The sequence below is a fragment of the Alternaria infectoria genome (genome assembly GCF_024043175.1).
Source record: "Alternaria infectoria strain BMP 0036 chromosome Unknown scaffold_3, whole genome shotgun sequence".
Taxonomy (NCBI): Eukaryota; Fungi; Ascomycota; class Dothideomycetes; order Pleosporales; family Pleosporaceae; genus Alternaria; species Alternaria infectoria.
This window is the reverse complement of record NW_026250692.1, coordinates 1279537-1304314: the sequence shown is the minus strand read 5'-3', so window position 1 is coordinate 1304314 and position 24778 is coordinate 1279537. Positions and strand designations below refer to the sequence as shown.

At 53.7% G+C, this 24778-nt stretch overlaps 11 protein-coding genes across 11 annotated transcripts; 4 read left to right on the top strand and 7 right to left on the bottom strand.

Moving 5' to 3' along the window:
* Positions 1-644: 644 nt before the first annotated feature.
* On the top strand, positions 645-1768 carry J4E92_002659 (uncharacterized protein; the record flags this gene model as incomplete). Its single annotated transcript, XM_051494062.1, has 3 exons — positions 645-723; positions 784-931; positions 988-1768. The coding sequence occupies 3 exons, from the start codon at positions 645-647 to the stop codon at positions 1766-1768; spliced, it is 1008 nt and encodes a 335-aa protein (XP_051355741.1).
* A 689-nt stretch (positions 1769-2457) lies between these two features.
* RPL36 (60S ribosomal protein L36) lies at positions 2458-3028 on the bottom strand (the record flags this gene model as incomplete). The annotated part of the gene is made up of 4 exons (XM_051494061.1): positions 2458-2538; positions 2624-2705; positions 2786-2885; positions 2971-3028. The coding sequence occupies 4 exons, from the start codon at positions 3026-3028 to the stop codon at positions 2458-2460; spliced, it is 321 nt and encodes a 106-aa protein (XP_051355740.1).
* Positions 3029-3559: 531 nt separating this feature from the next.
* J4E92_002657 (uncharacterized protein) lies at positions 3560-4308 on the bottom strand (the record flags this gene model as incomplete). The annotated part of the gene is made up of 2 exons (XM_051494060.1): positions 3560-4245; positions 4302-4308. The coding sequence occupies 2 exons, from the start codon at positions 4306-4308 to the stop codon at positions 3560-3562; spliced, it is 693 nt and encodes a 230-aa protein (XP_051355739.1).
* A 240-nt stretch (positions 4309-4548) lies between these two features.
* On the bottom strand, positions 4549-6383 carry J4E92_002656 (uncharacterized protein; the record flags this gene model as incomplete). The annotated part of the gene is made up of 4 exons (XM_051494059.1): positions 4549-5477; positions 5529-6167; positions 6218-6266; positions 6333-6383. 4 exons carry the CDS (start codon positions 6381-6383, stop codon positions 4549-4551), a joined length of 1668 nt encoding a protein of 555 aa, XP_051355738.1.
* A 775-nt stretch (positions 6384-7158) lies between these two features.
* J4E92_002655 (uncharacterized protein) lies at positions 7159-7764 on the top strand (the record flags this gene model as incomplete). The annotated part of the gene is made up of 1 exon (XM_051494058.1): positions 7159-7764. One exon carries the CDS (start codon positions 7159-7161, stop codon positions 7762-7764), a length of 606 nt encoding a protein of 201 aa, XP_051355737.1.
* A 458-nt stretch (positions 7765-8222) lies between these two features.
* J4E92_002654 (uncharacterized protein) lies at positions 8223-8689 on the bottom strand (the record flags this gene model as incomplete). The annotated part of the gene is made up of 3 exons (XM_051494057.1): positions 8223-8279; positions 8331-8425; positions 8497-8689. The coding sequence occupies 3 exons, from the start codon at positions 8687-8689 to the stop codon at positions 8223-8225; spliced, it is 345 nt and encodes a 114-aa protein (XP_051355736.1).
* A 627-nt stretch (positions 8690-9316) lies between these two features.
* J4E92_002653 (uncharacterized protein) lies at positions 9317-10615 on the top strand (the record flags this gene model as incomplete). Its single annotated transcript, XM_051494056.1, has 2 exons — positions 9317-9407; positions 9462-10615. 2 exons carry the CDS (start codon positions 9317-9319, stop codon positions 10613-10615), a joined length of 1245 nt encoding a protein of 414 aa, XP_051355735.1.
* A 960-nt stretch (positions 10616-11575) lies between these two features.
* On the top strand, positions 11576-13118 carry J4E92_002652 (uncharacterized protein; the record flags this gene model as incomplete). The annotated part of the gene is made up of 2 exons (XM_051494055.1): positions 11576-11579; positions 11641-13118. The coding sequence occupies 2 exons, from the start codon at positions 11576-11578 to the stop codon at positions 13116-13118; spliced, it is 1482 nt and encodes a 493-aa protein (XP_051355734.1).
* A 1354-nt stretch (positions 13119-14472) lies between these two features.
* On the bottom strand, positions 14473-18420 carry J4E92_002651 (uncharacterized protein; the record flags this gene model as incomplete). The annotated part of the gene is made up of 3 exons (XM_051494054.1): positions 14473-14576; positions 14640-17739; positions 17815-18420. 3 exons carry the CDS (start codon positions 18418-18420, stop codon positions 14473-14475), a joined length of 3810 nt encoding a protein of 1269 aa, XP_051355733.1.
* Positions 18421-19453: 1033 nt separating this feature from the next.
* On the bottom strand, positions 19454-20211 carry J4E92_002650 (uncharacterized protein; the record flags this gene model as incomplete). The annotated part of the gene is made up of 3 exons (XM_051494053.1): positions 19454-19871; positions 19930-20095; positions 20169-20211. The coding sequence occupies 3 exons, from the start codon at positions 20209-20211 to the stop codon at positions 19454-19456; spliced, it is 627 nt and encodes a 208-aa protein (XP_051355732.1).
* Positions 20212-20669: 458 nt separating this feature from the next.
* GFA1 (glutamine--fructose-6-phosphate transaminase (isomerizing)) lies at positions 20670-22987 on the bottom strand (the record flags this gene model as incomplete). Its single annotated transcript, XM_051494052.1, has 4 exons — positions 20670-22443; positions 22500-22731; positions 22831-22901; positions 22983-22987. 4 exons carry the CDS (start codon positions 22985-22987, stop codon positions 20670-20672), a joined length of 2082 nt encoding a protein of 693 aa, XP_051355731.1.
* Between the last annotated feature and the right edge of the window lie 1791 nt (positions 22988-24778).

The following is a 24778-nucleotide window of genomic DNA, read 5'->3' as shown; positions in this document are numbered from 1 at the left end:
GAGGCCGTGGGCAAGAAGGAAAGCAGCGGGCGCGTTTGCTATCAGAATGGCGCGGGAGTACCAGCAGTTCCAGCTATGGGCTCTTCGGGTGGCGTCGCTCCGTTCGACCAGGAGGATAATGCTAGCGATGTGTAGAAGCTTTGCTTCGGCGAAGCTGAGTAGGAGATTGTTTGGGCCTGCCATAGAGGCGATTAGGTGGATGTTCACAGTGTCGCGGACGGTCAACGCCAGTAGGGGCGCTTACCAATCCTTCGTAGGCCTGTATGGCTTCACAGCGCAGTCACCGCGGTCGGTGGTGATGGACGTGGTTGGCGGGCGATGGCGAGGACGATGCTCCGACGGGGACAGAATAGTTATAGACTCGGCGAGTGGTCGTCTTCCTGGGCTCCAGTGATGTTGAGGGAGGAAGTGTTTGGGCGGCTGCTCGCGATTGCAGCTTTATCTTTCTGGAAGCTTCGGGGTGGCCTTGCCGCGTGTGCAGGTGTCGGTGCCTGCAGATGGGACCCGGCCTAGGTACACACGTCGGTGACGGAATGCCACCACCCCGCGCTGATGGCGCCCCACTAATTGTCGGGCGCTTCCTTCTGTGCAAGTCGCGCCTCTTCTACAGACAACATCACCAGCACCCAAACACACCCACAGCCATGTCCAGGGTCATCGAAATCACGAGGCCTGCAGTGCTGAGCGAGCTGCTCTCCTCTTCGCGCATTGTAGTCATCAATTGTAAGCAGCGACCCGGCATCTACGAGGCAAACTCCGGATGCTAATGTGTGGTACTTGCAGTCTACAATGAAGAAAACACGTCGAGCAAAGCGATTGCGCCCGTATACGACCAACTAGCCGGTCAGCTCACTCGGCCTGGACAGATCGCCTTCGCCAAAGTCAGCACAGTACAGCAGGCGCAGATTGCACAGAGCTACAACGTCACCAAGTATGCACATTCCCCAAGCACGGCCACATATTTGAGCGCTTTCTAACGCTTGTTAGTACCCCAACGTTCATCATCTACAAGAACAACCAGCAGATAAAGAAGTACGCCGGCTCGAATCCACAGCAGCTTTCCGAGGCGATCAAGACCCTCGCCACGGAGGCAGAGAACGATGGAAAGGGAGACAGTGGCGTTTCTGGTGCAGGTGGCAGCAGCAGTGGAAGCGGCCCGTGGATAGGCGCCAGTCTACCACGCGGATACACCGACGTGACCGATTCCGTGGACCCACGGGGTCTCGATCTCCTCAACGCGGACAGCGATTTCGGCACCGTCAAGACGCTTTTCGAGACATCACAACCGAGCTCGCTCAACAAGGGCAAGGGTGCGGCAACCGGCTCAGAAAGCAAGAAGGACTGGGTAGAAAGCGATGTCGACAACCAGCTCATGCTGTACGTACCCTTCATGGCCAACCTGAAGGTTCACACTATCCACATCACGTCTTGCGTATCCGGCGACGAAGACGACGACGAAGCGCCAGTACGGCCAAAGACCATTCACGTCTGGACCAACAGGGCAAATAACCTGGGATTCGAAGAGGCCGAAGACATCCCAGCGACTCAGACGATCGAGCTGAAGCCGTCAGATTGGGATGAGCAGACACAAACGGCCAAGCTTGAACTGCGCTTCGTCAAGTTCCAGAACGTCTACTCATTAGTACTGTTTGTCGCGGACGCCGAGGGCGATAGCGAGAAGACGCGTATCGACCGTATCAGATTCGTGGGCGAGACTGGCGAGAAGCGCGAGATTGGCAAATTGGAGAAGATTGGTCACGACGATTAAACGACTACACTGTCATAGTTGTGGCCATTAAGGTTACATGGAGTCATCTTGGAGCATTTACTGGTTTTGACAGAATTACGATTAATGCATGATGTTCAATTCCCGCAAACGATCTGAAATACTCAATCATTGCTAATTTTGTCTAATCGAGACAGTAGAGTAAGTTGCATGTGCTGTATCGCATCGCAAGTCGTCTGGAAGTGTGACGAAAGACATCATATAAGTTGTTGGTATGTCCACGCCTCTGCTCGAGGCCTCACCCACACAAGGAAGGGTGAAGCCTGAGCAGTCTCGTCTCCGAGCAAGGCGCGTTTCAATATAAGCATTTCTCGGCCCTTACTCTGCCATTGATAAGGGCAATAGAGTAGGAATTTGACATCCATGCTAGGTAGGCATCAACGCATCAGCACCTCACGCGCATGGGTGCACTGGGACAGGTTGGTTTGGCGTGAACCAATCGTCACATTTCATGATTTTGAGTGACACATGCTAGGTACGTTCAGGAACCATCATTGTCCATTTGCCATACTCCGATGAATCGTGTCATACTTTTTGTGGTATGTTGTGACGTTCCGAGATCGTATCGAGCCGCCCGTTGTGAAAAGAGACCGAACACCCAGGAAGAAATCGGAAAGTAAGTCGGTCGTTCGTCCGCCGTGTTGCTTCATCCACCGCGTTTCGTAAACCGTTTAGTGACCAGCGCGCTTGGACTCAGCGATGACGCGGGTCATCTCGTCGACCTTTCTCTTTGAGCGACCGAAGGTACCGAGCTGTGATGTGTTAGTTGATGTTCGTACTTGGATGTGCCGCAACGGGTAGGAGGTCGGTCGTGGTGTGCTAGGGTGGGAGACGTACCCTCTTCTTCGCTAGACGGCGGGCACGCTTGTCCTTGGAGTTTCGGAGCAATTCGATGATGCGCTTCTCGTATGGGGCAAGACTGTAGACACGTCAAGTTAGCGGGCTGTTCGACGAACAATTGCGCAGTCCTTCTGCAGAAAAGTTCGGATTGGAACGTACCCGGCAACCTCCTTGGTGATCTCACGGACGAAGGCAGTGCGCTTCGACAGGAAACCCTTCCTCCTCGAGATCCTGGGAGCGGGGGTCCTGGGGGTGACCTCTGTAGACCGTGTTAGCCTCCATCCACGAATTTTCTCATCTGTAGCGATCGGTGCGTATCGAGAGCGGCGAGCGGGGAGACGTACTGTGGCCGGCGTTAAGGCCAACGATGAGGCCAGACTTCTGCTTGACTTCTTTCGGCATCGTGACGGTCGTGATGTTGTCGATAGATGGGTTCAGAGTCGCAAATCTGAGAGGGTAATTTTGGCTCGGCTGTGCGGTGGTGCCAAGATGGCGCTAGCTGTAAGCAGGCACGTGCTTTCTGCGATGTTCTTGGACGGCAATCACGAACATCAACCAAAGGCTTGAATTACATTCCTTACTGAAAGGTTTTCATGCGCATGCTATCTTCGGCGATGATTTGTTGTGGAGCCATCACCACCATCCAGTCTTGAACAGCTTTACAGGCACATAAGAAGAACCACGCCCCATTTCCACCCCGGATGCGAACGAACATCATTAGTATCAAGTGTAGACATTCGCAGTTCTAGTTGTTCAAGCAAAAGATGCAGCAAAAATGACCCCGCAAAAATCCCTCGTCGACCATCCGGTTGACCCCTGAGGAGGCTCCCACTAACTCTGAGACCATAAATCAGAGGTCACCACTACCGCATTCCAAACCACATCCGACCTTTTCAATCTGCGCTCAGGGCTCTATAAGCTCCTCTCAATGCCTCAATCCTCTTCCTTGAGTTTAACCCCACCAGCTTTGACGTACAAAACCTTTTCCTTCAGTCTGTGGTCAGTCACGCTTGTAATGTACAGCGAGAGGCAGCCACCGGCATCGAAGCCCCAGCCCAGTTCGCCATGCCGAACAGCATACAACTCAATGAATTCCGGATTAAGCAAACCTCCCTGACTCTTGAGCTCTACGCACGCCTCCTTCGTCAGCAGACGATGCGTACCTTTGAAGCACTTAGTGAAGTAGTCCAACAGTGCAGCGTTAGCCATGCTGAGATCCAAGACGTTCGGAACGGCAACTGTGGTTTCGAACTTCATAGACAACGTGCGTGTGCGTAACCCCAGGCAGACATCGTATTGCTGGCGATACTCCGGCATCGTGCCGGCTTTGAGGGAGAACATGTGCTTGTAGAAGGCTGTTTGACAGGCTGCCTCGAGTTTGTTGCGCAACGCAATTGGGATCTTGTCGAACTTGGCATTTGCTGTGACAGACACCTGGAAGAAGGCTTCTTCCTCCTTCTCTTCAGGAGTTTTGCTGACTGGTCTGAACGGCTTGACTTCTCTCTTGTCTGGCATATTTTCGAGGTCGATGACGACTTCTGCTTTGCGTTTGGTCGCACCCTTTGGTGCGGGTGTAGGTGTATCGGCGAGAGTAGGCATGGCCGTCTTAGACTTTGGACCTGCAACGGAGTCAGCGCGAAAGTGTAACGCAATCTCTTATCAAAGTTTGACCTACTCTGCATGATGTTGTTTTATCTCGTACGCCGACTACACTAGTAGCTGGTTGTTCTGGAAGCTTTTCACAGCCTGAATGGGTAGAGAGCGATACCTCTCGGCTGAGTGAGTAGAGGAGACAAGGAAGAAGACGGTTCAGAAGAACCGCAAGTAACTGATAGCCAAACAAGGTCGCAATGGCTCGGCTGGTAAGAGACAGGTGGTAGATCTGAGATGTTTCGCGCCTATTGATACAAGGTAAAGGTAGTCTACAACTTCGCTTTCGCCTTGCTATCCTCCTCCTCCTGCGCCTTCACCTTGAGCATCCGCCTAAGAATCTTTCCGCTTACAGACTTCGGAATTTCATCAACCCATCTCACTCCGCCGCGGAGTCTCTTGTGGTGCGCGACCTTGGCACTCAACCAGTCTATGATCTCCTTCGCGTCTTCGTCCGTTTTGCCCAGTCCATCTTTGGGCACGACGTAGGCGCGCGGTAGTTCCGAGGCATCGTCTTTCGAGTAGACTCCGATGACTGCTACGTCATTGATCTTCGGGTGCGAGACCAGGATACCCTCTAGTTCAGCAGGTGGCACCTGGAATCCCTTGTACTTGATGAGCTCCTTCACGCGGTCGGTGATGAAGAAGTTTCCGTCCTTGTCTTGGTATCCAACATCGCCTGTCTTGAAGTACCCGTCTGCTGTCTTTGCATGCGCGGTTCCGTCAGGGTTGTTAAGGTAGCCCTTGAAGACGTTCGGGCCCTTGATCCATAGTTCGCCAACCTCACCGACTGCCATCTCCTTTTCCTCTGGAGACATGTACTTTGCTGTTTGGTAGGGAAGAAGCTTGCCCACAGATCCAATGGTCTTGTCCCAGTCCTCCCAGGGTTGGGTGTGCGTTGTTGGGCTGGTTTCCGAAAGGCCGTATCCTTGTTTGACAGGGATCTGCAGTCTGCTGTGAACTGCCTCTACAAGCTCTCTTGTTAAGGGCGCCGCGCCAGAGTTCATCATCCGGATCGAGCTCAAGTCGTACTTCGATACAAGAGGGTGTTTGCTTAAGAGCAGAACGATCGGTGGGACCACATACGCGAATGTGATCTTGAGCTCTTGGATGAACTTGCAGAAGTCCTCTAGGTCAAACTTCGGCATTACAACAAGTTGGAGACCAGAGTACAAGCTTTGATGGATTAGACACGTGAGACCTAGTCGAAGTCAGTTGAGAACCACCTAGATGAGCGCATGCAGGAACTTACCGTAAATATGGAAGAAGGGCAGGAAAGCCAGCAGTTTGTCGCCTTCGCCAGTTGGTCCTCCTGTGGGCTGCAGTTTACCAGCCTCCGCGGCTTTGATCATCATCGTGTTGGCGACAATGTTGCGGTGGGTCAACATCACACCCTTGGGATGACCTGTGGTTCCGCTGGAGTAGACCAAGAATGCAAGGTCCTCCGATGGATTGCTAGCCTTTGTTCTCCGCCACTTGGAAGATCCGGCTGTGTTGATGATACTGGTGAAGTGCTTGACTTGGTACGAAGGATCCTTCTGGTCGCCCATCACGATCACCCGGTCAAGAGGAATGCCAACCTTCTTTGCCGCTTCTTGCGCATTCTTGATGAAAGGTAGCTGTGTCACCAGGCCCTTTGCACCAGAGTCTTTAAGTTGGAATGCAAGTTCATCGACCGTGTAGTTTGGGTTGGCTGGAGACAGGATACCGCCTGCCCAGTGGCAACCCCATGTTATCGCTGGTGTGTCGATGCAGTTGGGTGTGTACACAGCGAGAACATCGCCTTTTTGCCAGTCCCAGAGTGCCTTTAGCCCTTTGCCAAAGTTGATAGCGGCATCTTTGACCTGGGCGTATGTGTAGGACCGCTTAGTGTAGGGATCAAAGTAGATTACTATTTCCCGTTTTAGTGATTACTTATGTTGACAAAACATGAGAACATACCTTTGTCATCTGCGTACGGCCTGTCATTCCTTTCGAAGAGAAACGCCCACTACGATCAAAGACAAACGTCAGTATTAGTTCCACAAAAGGGCTTATCTCCGTATGTCAAACTTACCAGATCAACGTCTGGGATCGGCAGGCTAGGGTACTGGCTTTCGGACGGCATTTTAGTGGTTGAAGATCGGTGTCGTGTTGATGATCAGTACCGAGCCAAGGAATCTTATGGAGGGAGTAGAGTGAAAGTAGAAGGATGCCAGAATGAGAAGACGGACATAGCCCGTCGCGTTCTAACGGACCTGGGAATACCGAGGGCAGACGCAGCGCATTGAGACGGCTGGCCATGATTAGTCGACCGGGGTAAACCCCACAACTCCGGGCAACCATGACCGAGGTTCTTTCCGCTTTTGGCGTTAGCGGCGCGATAGCTGCACATGGCCTCCCGAGGTCAACGGTATTGCGACAACCTCGAACATCGATAGCCTGACCATATAGACCTATTAGTTCTCCAAACACACGAAAGTTCCACACTATTAGGTTATCAAGATGCCGAGTTGGGAAGAAGCTACTGCAGTACAGAAACTGTCCTCCAACACGTACTCATGTACACTACACGATGATTGGAGCATCGGAAGCGGTATTTTAGACCCCAGCAGAGATAACATCATCCGCTTTTACTAACGGCAACAGTTCCTAATGGTGGCTACGTTACAGGATGGTAAGGTTCATCGCATTCTGCTTCACACCCTTGACTAACCACATCTCGACTTCTTAGCATACTGGAGGTAGTCAAAACACATTTCAGCACAACTTTGGCGAAGCAGAACCAGCCACACACCATAGCTCTCCACATTGAGTTCCTGAGACGGACCCAAGCCGGGCCCGCAACATACAAAGTCGACGATGTCAAACTTGGTCGCCAAACGTCTATCGTACATGTGACCATGGAGCAAGACGGCCGACAGGAAGTCGTCGCGTACGTCACAAACTCCAACATGGATGCGGAAAAGGGCTTCACCCAAGATGTCGGATACAAGCTTTCACCGCCCGTCCCGTCAGTCGACCTGACAAAGCTGGAAAATGATGAAGATACAAACTGGAGGCTCCAACCAGAATTGCCGCACGCCAACTTCCGAAAAGCGACGAAGAGGGTGAAGTTTTATTTCCCTCGGGAAGGACGAAGCCTAAAGCATCTCGCTGATGAGTGGATCTGCTTCTCTGATGGGACAAACTTCACGGATTCCTCGGTCGGCTTTGTCGCAGACATGTTCCCGCTGATGGTTGAGTCAATCAAGGGCGAAGGAGAGGGACCCTTTTGGTATCCAACCCTCCTACTGAATCTGGACATCAAGAAAGCGCTGCCGCCGCAGGGGGTCAAGTGGCTGCAGGTTAGGGCAGGTATGAAGAAGGTGGCGAACGGTAGGATGGACTTGGAAGTGTGGGTGCACGATGCTGACGGCGATTTGGTGGCTTTGAGCCATCATGTAGCATTTGTGTTGGATGCTGCTAGGAACACAGCCGCAAGGAAAACGGGCAATGCGAAGATCTAGGCCTTGGATTGTTTCGTACATAATCACCGGCATTTCTATACGTCGCACTTTTCGAAAAAGCCAGCGCGTGTGAACACTGTCTTGCTGAATTCCTCCGCTGCATTACCTCGGTTCATTTTGTTGCGGTGTGACGTTGCTTATTCGTCAATATGATCCCGGCATGTGTAGTTCCACTTCCACAGCTACGCGGAACAGTATGGACTTCATCAGGTACCGAGAGTTGCTGACATCGACACGGCATTGGGCGCTCCTTGGAAAATTGGTTTTGTTATTTCTCGATCATCTGGGGGCCTCATTGCGCTCGACTGGCCGCAACAGTGAGGGTTTCAAAAATCTACAGGATGCTATCGTGCATCGCTATCTGCCAAACGCCAATGATGCCATTCATCAGATGCCCAATGCCCCCTGGCTGTATATTGCCATGCTTTTTTGTGTCTGCTCGATTGGTCCGGAGTCGCTTATTTGCCCTTGGGGTTGTTGTATTGTATCTCGTTGAATTTGCTCGGCCAGACAGGCTATCGCACGTTAGCACAGTCCTTGGGCATCGAAATCAGCGTGCCACATACCTCACTCTGCTGGTCGCTGATGTTCTTCTTGAAGTGCTCCGAGTCTGGGCCCTTGCTCGGGCCGTCGTGCCTTCCTTCGTTTGCGGACGCAGAGCCTACAAGCTTGATGTCAGCAAACTCCGTTCTATGTACTTCCAGGGTTTTAAGTCTGGGGAGCTCATTATACCCGTACCGCGCTGGGTTCCTCCAGCAGGTGTGTGCGTAGGGTGGCCTCCACCAGCTGAGAAGCGATCCTCAATGTTCTGGACGCCCTGTGTCTTGTACGGGTTGGGGAACCAGTATTGGCGCATGAAGAGGTAGTAGCCGAAGCCGACGGCGCCGCCAGCCATGAAAATTTTAGGAACAGAGAGAGGCGACATGATTGCTGTTGGTCCTGCTGTCTCCCTTTAATTGACGAGGTGGGAGTGGGAGGAGGTGAGGGTGGAGGTTTAGAGCGACAGAGATGAAGTGGAAGGTGCTGTGTGTTGTGCTGGGTGGTGTGACGCACGAAGTAAGGACAGTTAATGGAAACCTTGGTATGTGGAGAAGAAGCAAGTAGTGCAGCGAGCCTAGAGATCTAGGCGTTGTTTTCCCTCCAAAGTCAGGTACCCAATAGCATACGGCGGAGAAGCGTCACTTTGTCGTCGCGATGATCGCGTCATGGCCTTGTGCTTTAGGCAAAGCTCCCGCGGTCGTCGCACAAACCAAAGATCCACTCCGCCAGGCACGATGCAGCTAGCGCGCGTGAGGCTGAAGCTCATGCTGACGTAACGCAACGGCGGCTGAAGAGTGGCTTGTAAATTAGCTAGCGTGTTTGGTGCCATCGCCTTGGGGAAGTGGACACGCTATCGCGACATCTGCAACCCCTTGCGCCAACACGACCGGAGATAGCTGTGAAGAGAGGGTCCAATTGGGGGTGTCTTTTACATCGAGGAGCTTCATGATCATACGGCAGACTACAGGCTGGGACACAGCAACCGCCACGGAACCGAGCGCGCATCCGAGAAATGGACGGTGATCCCGCCGTCGAGCCAGAAATCGATGGCTTCAGTCGCGTCCTGCCCCTGCCGTATCGCGTCGCTCTTATAATAGTCCTGGGTATGCAAACGCTCACGCCGTCTGCTCTCAACCACCTTACTAACTGCCGCACAGGCATCTGGGCCTGGGGTCTAAACCTCCACTACCTCACCCTCATAAAGATAGACGTCCCGAGTCTGATCCGCTACCCGGGCCGTACCTCACCCCGCCATATCCCGCACCACCTCTCCTGCTACCGCATCGCAACCTTCCTCTCCATCCCGCTCGCACTCTCGCTGCTCCTATTCTGGACCCTTACGCACGGCAGCCCTGCAGACATTGCCGCTTGGGAAATTCTGCCAAACCTATACCTCTTGGTACTAGTTATTGGCTTTGTCATACCGCTGCCATTTGTTAGTCGCAATGGACGGACTCGTACACTGGCGACGCTGAAGCGCATATCGATCGGCGGCATCGCAGAAGCACAAGACGGAAAGTTTGGAGACATTCTGCTCGCCGATGCGTTGACGAGTTATGCGAAGGTGCTGGGTGATCTATTTGTCTCACTGTGCATGTTCTTCTCGTCGTCGCACAGCTCAACAGGGCCCCCGAACAGGAGTTGCGGCGGCGTGTTTTGGGTTCCCTTCATCATTGCCATACCCTCGATGATTCGATTGCGGCAGTGTATCACGGAATACTACCGTGTTCAGAAGGCGAACAAGCAAACCGGGCAGATCAGCCCAGCGACAGGATGGGGTGGCCAGCATCTGGCCAACGCACTGAAATACTCGACCGCATTTCCTGTCATCATACTGAGTGCTCTGCAACGCTCGCCTGATCCTTCACGTTTTGGTGTTTCGGAAGCGACGTTGTTCCGTATGTGGCTCGTCGCAGTGGTGGTAAACTCTGGCTATTCTTTCTACTGGGACGTAGCCAAGGATTGGGATCTTACCCTCTTCTCTAATGCCCGTACTCGGGATAGCCCAGAATACCCACGGGGTCTAAGACGGCATCGCTGGTTCCATGCCAAAGAATTCTACTATGCAGCGATTGCAGTGGACGCAATGCTGAGGTGCACTTGGAGTCTGAAACTCAGTGTGCATCTGGATCATTTCAACGATTTAGAAGGAGGCATCTTTACCATGGAAGTTCTCGAGGTGTTGCGGAGATGGATATGGATCTTCTTCCGCGTAGAGACAGAGTGGGTGAGGAATCACAGGGGCCCGGCGCCTGATGACATATTACTAGGTGATGTTGGGGTTGGGAATAAATACGACGATAGCGATTAGGCTTCGTTGTTCATCAAAGATGCAGATCGACTGCAAGCATGGAATGCACCTCTATCTTCCCTTCCAAATTTTATGGGTCCCCGCGATGCGCTCAATATGTGCTCTGTGTTGCGATGCATGTACAGCTCGCCCTCGAGCTGTAGGTAAGGATAGGACCTGGCTTGGACGTGGAAGGCGCGACATAAGTCTTATCGGGTGCCCTGATTTCTTCCCACCCACCTCACTTCTTTGGGAATCCAATGCACGATGATGTAGGTAGCGGCCAAAGCGATTTACGATCTCAGGTGGAGCAGCGAATACGACGCATCTACGCTTTTGTCATTGGATGGCACCTGTGAGTTACGCGAGTGGAACGTTGCTGACCTTTTGAGGCTTCTCATCAACAAGTCCAGATTATCAGATGATAGGCCAGACCTCGGAATGCAACATCTACCCCCTACGCGACTGGCTGGCAATCGTCCTTCATGCTTACATCGCGCTAGTGGACGCAGCACGAGATGCATTCCTTCTTGGGACTAGTACGGCAGTCAGCTTCCAGTCATCTATATGCTGCCGGCAGCCCTATACACCACACAACCACTTTCATCTGGTTGGTAAAATGAGACTTGTCAATTAGATTGAATCTACACTTCATTTCTTTTAGTATCAATTCAGGCTCAACAGGCCCACAGATTGACAACCCGTTCACGCTGCAGAGAATCTGATGGTGTTCCGCGGCAAACCATCCAAGTTTTGCGAAAGATGTAGGGAGAGAAGACTACGAGTATGCCTCAAATCCAAAGTTGGGATTTCTTACTGACACATCCAGTGTGATCTGCAACGGCCAAGTTGCAACTCCTGCATTCGAGTGGGAGCAGCATGCACCGGCTATCGCGACACGATCAACATTCGGATCAGCGACCAGACCGACTTTGTACGGACGAAGGCCCTAGCAAAGACAAGGTCCCCACTGCAGCAACGATGTGTTGGCGAACCCAAAGTCAAGCTTAAAGTTCGACATCTACCCCAAGACCTTTTGAATCTAGGTAGAGACATGTTCTTCACGTACTATGTCTCCGATTTTAGTCGCACATGGGACTTCCTATACAACTATCTAGACCCAAGATCCGCGCCCAAATATCTTACTTTGAGCATCGAGGCGGTCAGTCTCGCTTTTTTGTCCCATCAGGTTTCCTCTGAGACTGCAAAAGATCTAGGACGTAGGAAGTACTGTCAAGCACTTCGTGAGATCAACGTTGCCCTACAAGATCCCACGACAGCAAAAGCGGCATCCACTTTCGAAGGCGCGTTGTTGCTGGATCTCTTTGAGAAGATCATGAAGTCAGCCTTGGAGATCAACACATCAGGACACGCCCATATCGAGGGCGCTCTCACATTGGTTAAACTGCGAGGTGTAGAGACGTTCAAGGAAGGCACTGAGCTACGGGCGTTGATGGGACTTTCCCTGAACGCGACGATATGCTCATTGAGTACCGGGCGAGTGGTGGATCCTTCCATACGACAAATACGAGTACACGCAGCACAATTCGTCAACACTGACTATCCGAAGTGGAAGCTCAGCGGACTGATGCTTGAAATAACCGATCTAGCCGCAGAGATGCGCAAGGGCTTTATGACGGCGGAAGAAAGGATAACGAAGAGCGAGTACTTTGATCGAAAGCTCGAGATTGTTGCACTTGAAGCAAGCCCGGCTTGGACGTATGAACGCAAAAGCTTATCTGATCCCGATGGAGCAAGACTGGTACCCGCAGGATTCCCAAGGGTGTATGACGTCTACCCCGATCGCATGATCACCCAGATGTGGAACGTGCTTCGCATAGCCCGAATACTTCTCTGCGAGGAGATCATCCAATCCTGTTCCGAGAGCTGTGATCATGAAATTGCCGCTCAGTGTGATCGAGCAAATACTGCCATCTTGGCCCTTATCCAGGAGATCGTCGCATCGGTTCCTCAGATGACGGACTGTGACCTAGTCGCAAAGGATAAGCTGCCTAGTGGAAGCACGGGCAAACAGCATTCACACAGCATACCGCATATCCTCGATGTCTACATACTGATATTCAGCCTATACGTTGTTGCTTGGTCAAAAAGCTGTCCACAGTCTGCAGTCGGTTGGAGTTTGAAGCACCTGCAGCACATTGCCGATCACTTTGCTATTAAAGAGGCTGCCGTCATTTTGAATATCTTGAGAAAGCAAAAGAGGGAGGAGCGTATTGATCCATGGTATGTATGCATTTCATTCATTCGTTCCCAACACGACGAGAGCAAACATCTGCGTTTGCACAAGAAGGTCTGGTCTGCATACCCAAGAGATATTAGTCGGGGTTCACGACGATGGAAGGCCATGCTAAACACCCTGAAGGAGCGTCTTTCAGATCCACGAGACGGCTTTTTTACTGAAAAGAACGCCTGTGATATCGGAGCCTTTAGGTTTGCCGACATGGGCGAAAGTAAGGACCTGATCCATCAAACACATCCAAGGCTCGTTCCAGCTTCATTGTAGTGCCTACTACGATACTATTTACTCGTTTGTTTCTCTTAACTAAATTACAAACGTACACGGAAACCCCTGAGTTAAAGAGCTGCTCATATTCAAATACTAATTCTTTCCCCAGGGATAGAGTCTTCGGTCAGTTACGCAACGCCCCCAAGGATATATGGATGCAGTCTGCATATAGTCACGGTCACGATATGGACACCGCATCTTCCGAGTAAGCTCCCCTGGTCTCTTTGCCCCCATTTCAAGAGTCTGATACGTGCAATAGCCGTCACTTCATGTCTCAATTACCCCTAGGCGCTGCCAGGCCATCCCCTTTGGTCGCGGGTTTGCCTCCAGGGTTTCATGTCGGATCGTAACACGATAGAGGCTAACACACATGCACCGCTTAGGCATGAAGCGCATGGGCACCCGGAAAATGCTGCAAAAAGACCTTTCTTGTAAGTCAGCCTGCCACTCTCATAACCCTAGCAAGCATACCCACTACCACCGCGATCGAAATCTCTGACCTGCCACCTCATAGCCCCCATCATACCTTCGGACCCCGGGACCCGCGCCTGTGCTACCAAGCCGCCGGTTTCGCAACAGGGCCGTGGAGTAGTCTCCTGGAGGAACCTTGAGATGCTGCATTCCGCACGTCATTTCGTTGGGTAGCTAGCTGGGATGACTGTTTGATTGGGGTACTAAGAGAAAAGACCATGTATAACCTCACTCAAGATCTAACATGGGCAGTGGATATATGATCAATCTTCTCATTCTGTTCCCTTGCGAACTGATTATAGCTACCGGTGTCGATAATACGGCACAAAAGCCGACACACAAACACACACATACCATGAATTTTCTACCACTCTTCCGTCGACGCCTCTTCTTCGTAGAGATGTTAAAATAGTACAAATGGTGATTTTGAGCGTTGTGGAAAAAAGATAAAGCGACAAAAACACCAGATACAATGCCAAAGATGTGACCCGACTGACTCAAACCCATCGATAAAGTCAAGGGCAAGTGCCGCCCACCCACCCTTCGCCCATTCTTTTAGTCGGATAAGAAAAATGATACATTCGCGCCCTTTCTCTCAAAGGAAGAAAGGGGTGCCAGGAAGATGGTGATAATATGTAGCCACTGAAAAACGCCATGCAATGCAAGATTTCCCTCTTCTTCCAGTCCCGAATCCAAGATGAAGCCTAGCCTCATGTGCATATGGGGAGGAGCCGCCTTTTTTTTCGCTCCCTGCCAAGTGTAGGTGTTGAAACAAAAGAAGCAGCGATGTAGCGCTGCAAAAGTGTGATGTTGAAGGAAAGCCGGCGCAAAGATAATGTACCAAGGGAGCCGAAGCAGAGCTGAGGCCATGCGAAGCTGACTAGTTGAGGAAGCCCTTGCAGCCGATAGAACCACAGAGACAGGGAATACGGTCCGTAGCGTCCATTTCACGCTCGAATTTGTAGTCGTACGTGAGTTCCTCATCTGGAAACATTGTTAGTAGATGTTCAGTGGCATGGATTGTCCGGAAAAAGGAGCTGTGCTTACCAGAGTTGATATCCCGCAGCGCGTAGATGACGATACGCTTCGTGTTGTCGACGCGAATAATCTTGGCCGTGCAGTTTGGCGTGCAAGAATGATTGATGAATCTTGCAATGCCTCCCATCTTGGTTGCGTCGATGACCGTGTCTTCGTCAATGCGGAATAGGTAACTCGACCCGACACCTTGCATGTCGTACTTGGCTTCCCTGAGATCGGCAACGCGTTGTCGAACCTTTTCACCCACGTACTCGATAATCATGTCGTTGACGGCGATGGGCTCTTGGGCGTAAAGACCCCAGTTATGGATGGCGGAACGGTCGAACTTGACTAGCTTCTTGCGCTTCTTGAGCTGGTTGAAACGGAGGGCATCGCCTTCTGCCCCGGACATGTTCTTGGATATGTTGATATCGTTGACCATGCGACGGTTGTTGGCGCGGTTGGCACGCGAATTGGCGGTGGATGTCTTGTTGGAACTGGTCTGGAACTTGAAGCCTTCAACAGAGACGACACTTCGCTCTTCTTGCTTGGCGCGGCGCTGGCGCTCTTCGCGCTCCTTCTGGACGCGGATACGATGAGGGAGGTACTTCGACTTTTCAGACTCGCGAATCTTCTTGACACCCTCCGTACGAGCCGAGCCAGTCGCGTTGGGAACGTAGTACCCTTCGATCTTGGTTTCCGTACGCGAGACACCCTCCTCGCCGTTGCGGTTGAGATGCTTGATAGACTTTTGTTTCCATGCCCAGGATTGTGCATCGCCAATCTTGGCGGCACTGATGGACTCCATGGCAGCCTTGAGGTGACGGAGATCCTCGTCGTCTTTGAGCATATGTTGCCAACCGTCAATGTCCATTACAACACTGAGGTCATCCTCAACAGTCTTACGAGGCTCCACAGAGGACACGCCCCAGAATACAGAAGAGGCCCGCTCGTCGTCTTCTGGCGTCGACTCCTCCACCACGACTTCTTCGATGACCTCCTTGACTTCTTTCGCTTCGGCGATCTCCTCTTCCGCAGGTGTCTCGATTTCCGTAACCTCGATCTTGGCAGCCTTGGCCTCCTCTTCGAGCTGCTTCTTAGTCTTCTTCTTGGGCTTGGTGGCAGCTTTCTTCTTGAGTGTTGTGAGCGTCTCTGGCAGTTCAGTAGTCTCGATGGGCTTGAGTGCTTCGTCATCATGGGTGATGACGACTTCAGGTTCAAGTTTGTCAATCGGGCTTGCTTCCACCCCAAAGATTGCATCAGCCTCTTGCTCAATTTTCCGTAACCTCCTGAACCCTTTGAGTGCTTTGTCTGCCTTCTTCCAAATAGGCGACGAACGAGGAAGAATTGCGAGTACTTGTTCCAGCTCTTTCTCGGCCATGTTCTCTGGATCCTTGTGAATGCAATGGGCAAGCAAACTCCTTGCATGCGAGTCGTCCATCTCCTCGTCACTGTCTTCGCCCCAGCCCGTTTCGATACGGCGCCGTTTAGCGCGGTGAGCTCTCGATGACTCTTCCACCTCCTCTTCAACGTCGGTGGAAGGAGCACGGCTGATGGGTCGGCTCTCTTGCTCCTCAGTACCGCGAGTGAGCTGGCTGCGACTCTCATCATCCGACTCCTCCGGTTCGAACATCTCAATCATCTGGCGATGCAGCCCACGGGCAACACGGGGTTTAGGCGCAGATGCCTTCCTTCGTTCGTCCGCAAATGCATTGACAACCTTCGGAGGTTTCTTACCACGCCTGGTGCTAGGATCAAATACACCCAACGACCTGCGTGCGTTGCGGCCGCCGAAACCACCATTGCGGCCCTTTGGTGTACCAGCTCCAAAGGCGTCGAATCCTGGGGCGAGAAGTGCGGGTGGTCGAACAACCTCTTCCTTCGTAGGCGGAGCCGGAACATTGAACTTGCGACGCTTTTCCACATGAAGATCCGGTTCCAGGAGTTCCAGTATAGTGGGCGCGGCCAGTTTGGTCTTAATGTCACCAAGAAGCTTCTCTTGGAGCTCCTGTTTGAGCACGTCCAAAGCGGCTCGTACAGGATCCAGCGAGTCTGCCCGCTGCTTCTTTTCCCACTCGAGATCTTCCGCCTCTTCATGTTCTATCCGCTCTTCGATGGCCTTCCGCTTCTTGTCGGCTACCACGCGCTCTGGGCTGGGACTCCGCTCATAGTTCGGGTCGCCGTATTGGTTGCACTCCATGTTCATAACGTAGGTGAATAGAGCCTGCATGTGACATTCCTTGTAACATCGAACGGCCTCGTCTTCACCGCGCTTCGACTCTTCAAAAGTCACATAGTAACCCGTCTGGTCGCATCGCACCGAAGCCCACCGAAAGTTCTTTAACCGCTTCTTGAGATGTTCGACGGTTGTGCTGAGGACGGGTACGTATGCGTGTGCGATGAAGATATAAGGCTTCCGTTTCAGCGTAGGCTTGACCGGTTCGCGTTCGATCAGGAAGGAGAGTGCGGCTTTCCTTGTCAAGGGTTCTCGGGGGATCGGGATTGGCGGCCGCGCGCCCTTGCCAGATGGGCCTTTGGGAACGTTTGCCGGCAGATCAAAGGCTCCCGGTGTAGCTGGTGCCGCAACGCTCGCAGTCTTCGCTGCGAGCTTGGCACGCTGTTTCTCCTCCTCTTTCCGGGTCTGCTGCACCGCCATATCCATGAGTTTCTGGCATCTCCGGCCCTCGCGATCAGATTTCACCCTGATCGTGTGCTGCGCAATGCGCTGATTTGTGCCTTCGCGCTCAGCTCGCTTTGCTGAGGTGGTTGCTTTGATGCCAGGTACTCCGCGCGTTGGTGGGGTGTCGCGAAACTTGACCAGACATATCCCAAGTGGGCTGCCGTTATCGGGATGTACTTGATTGCGGAGCGTCTCTACTTGGCCGTAAGTGGAGAAGAAACCACGCAATTGCGCATCTGGTGTCAAGGGATCGAAGCCCGTCACTACGACTTGGGTTGCAGGCCCTGGACCGCATGATATGCGTTGATCAAAAGAGTAGGGCTTAGCGACGTATGGTGCTATCCGGAGTTTTGACTTGGGAGCGCCCGTGAAGGATGTCTTGATGACATAGTTGCCAGTGGTGTAGCCGGCAATGGCCAGGCGTGGGTCGGGAGGAGGAGATGGGTCGCCCTGTAACACAAGTTAAGTTAGCCTTAGCGTCACAGGGCGACCACATCTATGTATGTATTTGTAACCTTCACGTACCTTGTCCAGTATTGTGGTGTATTTCGCCGTTCCCCTTCCTCGCGCCTTTTTATCGAGTTTGGGGTCAAGCTGTGCGTCGTAGGTGGAGCGTTGTCCCAGCACGCCGTCGGCTGGGAAGACGGAGATGCGCGTCTCGGGCGGCGTGTTTATGGGGGTGATGGTATCGGCGACATTGTTGGGCGCGCTCGATGGCGCCGCGTGTGTAGAGGACGAGGTTGTGTGCATCGTCTCATGCGAGAGCTTGGAAGAGCGCGGACTGGGCAGCTTGCCCGGCGGAGACGAGTCTGAGCTGGTCAAGGGTGTGAGGGCGTGGAGAGAAATGTTTTGGCCAGAACGCGACATGGTGGAAGGCGCGGAGAAAGTGGACGAGGCGGGCGTAGGAGCAGAGGCGTCCGAGTCAACGTCGTCTAGCAGCTCGCTAGGGCGCTGCGCATCGTTGTTGGGTGAATCCGACTTGTTCCTGCGCGTGCTCCTGCGCGTTTCACCCGCTGCCGGTGTCGCTGTGGCCGCCGAAGCTGCGTGCGAGGGGGCAGACGAGCCGGGGCGACGAGAGGCTTCCCGCCGCAGAGACCTGTCTTCTCGTTCGCCGCGTCTCGTGCCTGACATGGACTTGATGTCGAAGCCCAGTCGCTGATGGCTGCGCTGCAAAAGCGCACCACACTATCGATCGACCTTGTATTAGCACGTGTATGCTGCCGCCATCACTGTATAGCCGGGTGTGATAGAAGAGGCGTGGGTAGGGGCGCCGCGCGCTGCTGTACTCGATGCAGCTGCAGGCCAGGAACGGGATATCGACTACGCGCACCACGCGGTGAGGACGTGTCGGGGCGCCCGGGGACAGGCGGCGGAGGCAAGGGAGAAAGACAGGGAAGAAAGATGGGCCGGGCGATGGGGTCGACTGCGCTCTGCTCGCACAGATGGGGCTGGTGGTGAGTAAGAGCCGTCGTCCAGGGAATCTGAGGTTCCAAGGCGAGGCACTGCGCCTGGACTAGCGTCTTCCAAGGCCCTGGCGGGAAAAGGAGAGTGCTTCTCTCGTCCGCCAACCATCCCTCTTGCACTCAACAATTTTGTTGCATTGCAGCGACCAGCCTTGGCCACCATGGTCGCATAATCTCCGCCATCGTCTCCTGCATGGAACTGCCGCCCAGGACTGAATCTCGCACGCGCGCACCACCTTGTTAAGCCGCATCTCTCCAGCCTAAGCGTCATCGCGATCGCCTTGCGTACACTATGCATTTACGCTAGCCCACTGCAGTCGCACGAGGACATGGCCAGCGCAGCACAGCACCATTCAATACTGGAAACGCGTTTGAAAAGCACGTGGGACGATAGAGGGCCATGTAGCACGTGAGCACGTATTGTAGTACCATAGCTGCAGATGAGGAGTGAGCGAATTGAATGGGACAATGGAAGCACCATTACTCGCTCCACGCTCCGTCAGGCAGAAGTCGACACGCTGCTTCTCAGATGCGACATCCCGCGAGTGGTGGAAGGACCACGCGCTTGTACGAACACTGGTGTATCATAGCTGCGTGATTCCATTTTGGACACGCATGCCTTCTATGAGCATATGCAAACCAGAGCCTAGTAGTGGCCCAGTCACTTGGATCTTTGTGTCCCCGTATCCTCACACCACGTCCTAGTCCACAAACTTGCCCTCAACCCACCCCCGTCTCTTGACACCCAACTCCACCGCGGCACTCCCCCAGTCCTCGCCATGATTGTGTCCGCTCTTGCCATCCGCGCCACCAATCCCCGCCCTCATGAGTCCCTGCTCATCGCTCAACAGCGTCAACAGGCCAAAGATGACGGGCACGTTGTTGTCGAGCTGTAAGCGCATGAGCCCATGGCTCACCGCCTCCGAGATATACTCGAAGTGCATCGTCTCTCCCTTGATCAACACGCCAATCGCGATTATCGCGTCAAAGGGCGAGTTGGACGTCTTGGACTGCGACGCTCCAGTGAGGGCTGTGAGGTCCGAGGTGGAGCCGAGGAGGTCCGCTGCTGCGCCTACGACGCCTGTGGACGAGGATTGGATTTGTGAGGCCGAGTATAGTCTGTGGAAGTGCCTGTTAGCTTTGTGCCCGGATTACAACGTCATATGAGGGGACATACTGCTTGACGGCATAGGGCAGCTCGTAGCTCCCAGGCACGCTCTGCACGACTATGTTCTCCTCCTTGACTCCCGCTTCCTTGAGCTTCCTCTTGGTTCCCTCGAGCAGCGCATCGATGATCTTGGTGTTCCAGCGTGCGTGGATGATGCCAATGCGGAGTGCGGAGCCTGCACAGCTTAGGTCAGTCGCACAGTCGAAGTGGTGGGGGCGGGGTTGCTCGGAGCTTGCTTGCCTACTTACCATCGTACGTCTTGGGGGCGCCGGGGCCTTTGATGGTTGCCATGTTGCCGTTGCGCGTGTGCAAGTTTGTAGGTAGATTGGGAAGGTGCGATGGAACAGTGGAGTCGCTGTGGTGAAGGTCGAGCGGGCACGGCGACTGGGTGGGCTGAAGAATGCAGGAACGAGCTGCTGAGCACACCACATTGGGAGCCGCCCCGCAACCGAAAGGCAGGGATCCCGCATCGTGCAATGGTGTCATCGCGAGCAGGGGTAAGCTTCCCTCAAACGCCTCTCGTTAATTGCAATCAATCCTCGACCTGACCCGTCAAGACAGTCACGAAACGGGACAGATGTGTTTGAAATTTTGTTCATTCAATCAGAGCATCGCATCGCTCCGTGTTCTAGATATCGTAAAAGTTTCCATGCCATACACATAAGCTACATCCAAGAGCTTTCAATCGTAAATCAAACCCAAATCACACCAGCTTCTCTATCCTAGAGAACGCCATATCCATAATACATCTACTCGACGGTAACCGACTTGGCCAGGTTACGGGGCATGTCAACGTTGACACCCTCGGCAACCGCCATCCAGTAGGACATGAGTTGCAGGGGAACGACGTTGATGAGACCCTGGAGAACGTCGACGTTCTTGGGCACCTCGATCTTGTCGGTCTTGTCGGTAGGGAACTCGGGGTCGTTCTCGTTGCAGATGATGATTGGTCGTCCGCTACGGGCAATGACCTGTTGGTATGCGTTGAGCGACTTGGCGAAGATGTCGTCACGGGTAAGGATCATGACGATAGGGAGGTTCTCGTCGACCAGAGCCAAGACACCGTGCTTGAGCTCACCAGACATGACAGCCTCGCAGTGAAGGTACGAGATCTCCTTGATCTTGAGAGCACCCTCGAGCGCGGTAGCGTGCTGAGAGCCACGGCCGAGAAGCAGCAGGGACTTCTGGTTCTTGAACCTCTCGCAAAGCTTCTTGATGGGCTGGTCGAGCTTGAGCACCTCCTTGAACTGGTCCGAGATCTTGGTGAGACCCTCGATGATCTCCTCCCGCCTCTTCTGCTTGGATGCACGGTCCTCACTGAGAGAGAGCGCGAACATGACCATGCAGACGAATTGCGAGGTGTAGGCCTTGGTGGAGGCAACACCGATCTCGGGACCAGCGTTGATGTGCACACCGCAGTGGGTGAGGAGAGAGATGGAGGAACCGACGGTGTTGACGATACCGACAGTCAGGGCACCGCGCTCCAAGCAGTAGCGGAGAGCACCCAGGGAATCGGCAGTCTCACCAGATTGGGAGACAAAGACGCAGGTGTCGTCACGGAAGACGGGTGCCTGACGGTCAAGGAAATCGGAGGCTAGCTCAACAGCAATGGGGATTTCAGTAAGCTCCTCAAAGATGCCACGAACAGCCATGCACGAGTGGTACGAAGTACCACAGGCAACGAAGATGATTCTCCTGCATCGCCTGATGGTAGAGAGGTATTGACGGAGACCACCAAGAGTGACGGTCTTGTTGACAGCATCGAGACGACCACGCATGGCGTTGACGACGGACTCGGGCTGCTCGAAAATCTCCTTCTGCATGAAGTGGTCGAAACGGCCCTTCATGATCTCCTGGAGCTGGATCTCAAGAGTCTGGATGGTGCGGACGTTGGACGAGCCGTCATCCTTGTGCAGACGGTGAATGTTGAGGGAACCCTCGTGGATGTGTGCAATGTCGTCGTCCTCGAGGTACAGGACCTTCTTGGTGTGCTCGACGATGGAGGAGGGGTCGGACGAGAGGAAGAACTCGGTGGGCATCGGGACACCGTCGTCGGACAGGAAAGCGCGCGATTGCGATCGGTGGAGGAGCGACTTGTCGGGGGGAGCGAGCAAGTTGTTGGACTTCTTCAGCGCAACGTTGTGCGAGGCGCTCTCAGCGGGGAGAGCAGCACCCTCGTCGTTGTACTCGACATCGACGAAGTCGACCTTCATCTTCTTCTGTGTTCGTACACCGATGACGAGGGGAGAACCCTTGCGGGCCGCAACGACCTCGTGGGGGTAGTGAACGGACTTGAGGAGAAGACCAAAGGCACCCTGGAGCTCCTTGATGACGGCCTTGACGAGCGAGGGGAAGCTCAGGTCGGGGTGCTCGGTGTAGATGTACTTTGTGAGCTTGGCAATAGCCTCGGTGTCGGTCTCCGTCTCGAACTTGAAGCCCTTGCTCTCGAGCAGCGTCTTGAGCTCCTTGTAGTTTGTGATGATACCATTGTGGACGACGGAGAACTCCCAGTTGGGGTCGGACCTGGTGGGCGGTTAGTGCGTGCTCTGGGTGGTCCAAAGAACGTGGACGTGACATACCTGTGGGGATGGCAGTTGACACGCGATGGGGGACCGTGGGTGGCCCATCGGGTGTGGGCGATACCGGCGTGCGAGTCGAAGACCTTGTTGAGGTCGAAGTTCTGCTCCTCGACGAGCTTCTTCAGCGAGGCGACCTTGCCGACCTCCTTGACGGCGTAGACCTCATTCTTCTTGTCACCGTCAATGGCAAGACCGGCCGAGTCGTAACCACGGTACTCTAGACGTTGCAGACCTGAGGGGACAGCGTGTTAGTGATCGCCCTCCAGCCCCACCAAACCACTTCCGACTCCGTGGAACGCGCGTCTGGGGGAGCGGCTGCGGGATTGCTTACCATTGATGAGTGTGTCGAGAATGTACTTCCTGTCCTTCTCCACCAGGTAGTTGATGTAGCCGAAGATACCGCTGCAGACACCGTCGTTAGCCCGTGTTCAGAGCCTCGCTGTAGCTGGCACAGCTTCGCATAGTGGGGCGGCGGGGACTTACCACATGGCGACGAAACGAAAGTAGGGTGCTGAATATGAATGGAAGCGATTGTAAGGCAGTCGGAGTCAACTGGGCGAGTGCAAGAAAGTAGGGTGCGGGGGGAAGCAGACAGGTGTGTGAGCAGAGAAAGAGCGGTGGTGTGTTTGACTTATATCTTCCAGGGCCAAGCACTGAGCATGCCCCAGCGACGCCCTTCTCCACCCGGCCTGGCTAGCCTCGCCAATGCAGCGTATCGCACCCGTCTGTGACGCCGCTCTACCACCCTTGAATCTCGCCCTCGCAGCCCTGCGACTCTCTGCCACGCCCTCCCTCACTGTCCCCTATTTCGTCATGTCTCGCGGAATCATCCTGGTCCATCGGCTTCCGCGATGCTGCCAGCCAATAGCCCCCGCTGCTGTTCCTGAGCTGATCGCCCGCTATCCATCGTTTCTCAGGGACCAAGAGGCGCAGCACCTCCAAAATAGCAACGCTAGGCCCGTTCCTCGACTATTTTCATGTCAAGATGCCAGAAATCTTCTCTTCGCAATGCTACACCGCGGCCACTATGCCACTCGCGTCCTGACGGGCGCCGCATTCGCCGCATGCGAGACCTCAAGCTCGCCCAAAGACTGTGCTTATGGAGAGGTTTCTAATTCTGCTGCATCGTCCAATATCTTGGATCCGCTACGTCAGCGCGGGTACGGCTCCGAATTGGGAAGCCAGCGCCGTGCGTCACGACTTGACATCTCGTGTAAACTCTGTTTGGTGATCTTCTGCTGATATGGTCGACAGCTTGGAGAAAACCGATATGCCAAAACAAATCATGGCAGATGGGTGGAACCCAGTCGCTAGCTGCATCAACCGTCCCACTAACGGCGCAGGTTTACCCGCAATGTGCTCCCCACCGTGTGCAGTATTGTCTGAATCAGACGGTGAGAAGCAATGTCGTCTGGCCCTGCAGGTCTGCATTTCACGCATGAGCGCCAACAACGCACACCTCACAGGAGCCAGAGAATGTCTTCAACCCGTTGTGGCCGATGCTGCCAACGAATCACGCACTGGAACCACAAACGTGGAAGATAGAGCTGAGACTTCGGGGCGTGTACGTCTGCTCAACTGCATCTGAAGTCGAACAACGGTGAGCACCTTGTAGCTACTGCGCGCTTGTTCCGCTCTGGCCAAAAGCTTAGTCTACCTTTCTGCAGGTGTGAGCTCGACTATAGGAAAGCGTGCCGACAAGAACCTTTGGCCTGCGTCCGTTGGGAACGTCTGGATGCCTTAGCAGTTCGATTGTCTTGACCGCCTCTAAATTGCCATCCATACCACAAACACGGCATCTGAAACCCCACCGTAAGTGGCGTATACGAACATCAGCCGCACATGCACGCCTTGATAATAGTCGTGCCGTTGCATTCGTGCCGACTCCTCATTCCGGTCTTTCCGCGCCCTGCATGTACTTCGTATCCTACTCGCCAAAGGTTGCACCAGTATTGTATCGTCTCGTATCGCGGCCCTGGTCAGCAGCTAGGTATCCCCGCTGCATCTTCGGAGAAATAAACACACCATTTGCCTCACCCCGTTTCAGATGCTGCTTGCCGTTTTAAAGATACATCACAGCATTGAACACGCTTAAGAATATATGCAACGTTTTCACATTTATGTCACAGTGCAGTTGACATTGAAAAGCAAAAAGAGACACCAGTCGGGTTCTACAATGATTCGAGTTCGAGCCTAGCCGCTTCTACTCATGCACATGGACTAGACCGCGTAAAAGCCCTGGAGTGCGCCTAAACCCAAACCTGCCTAGCGTAACTTCT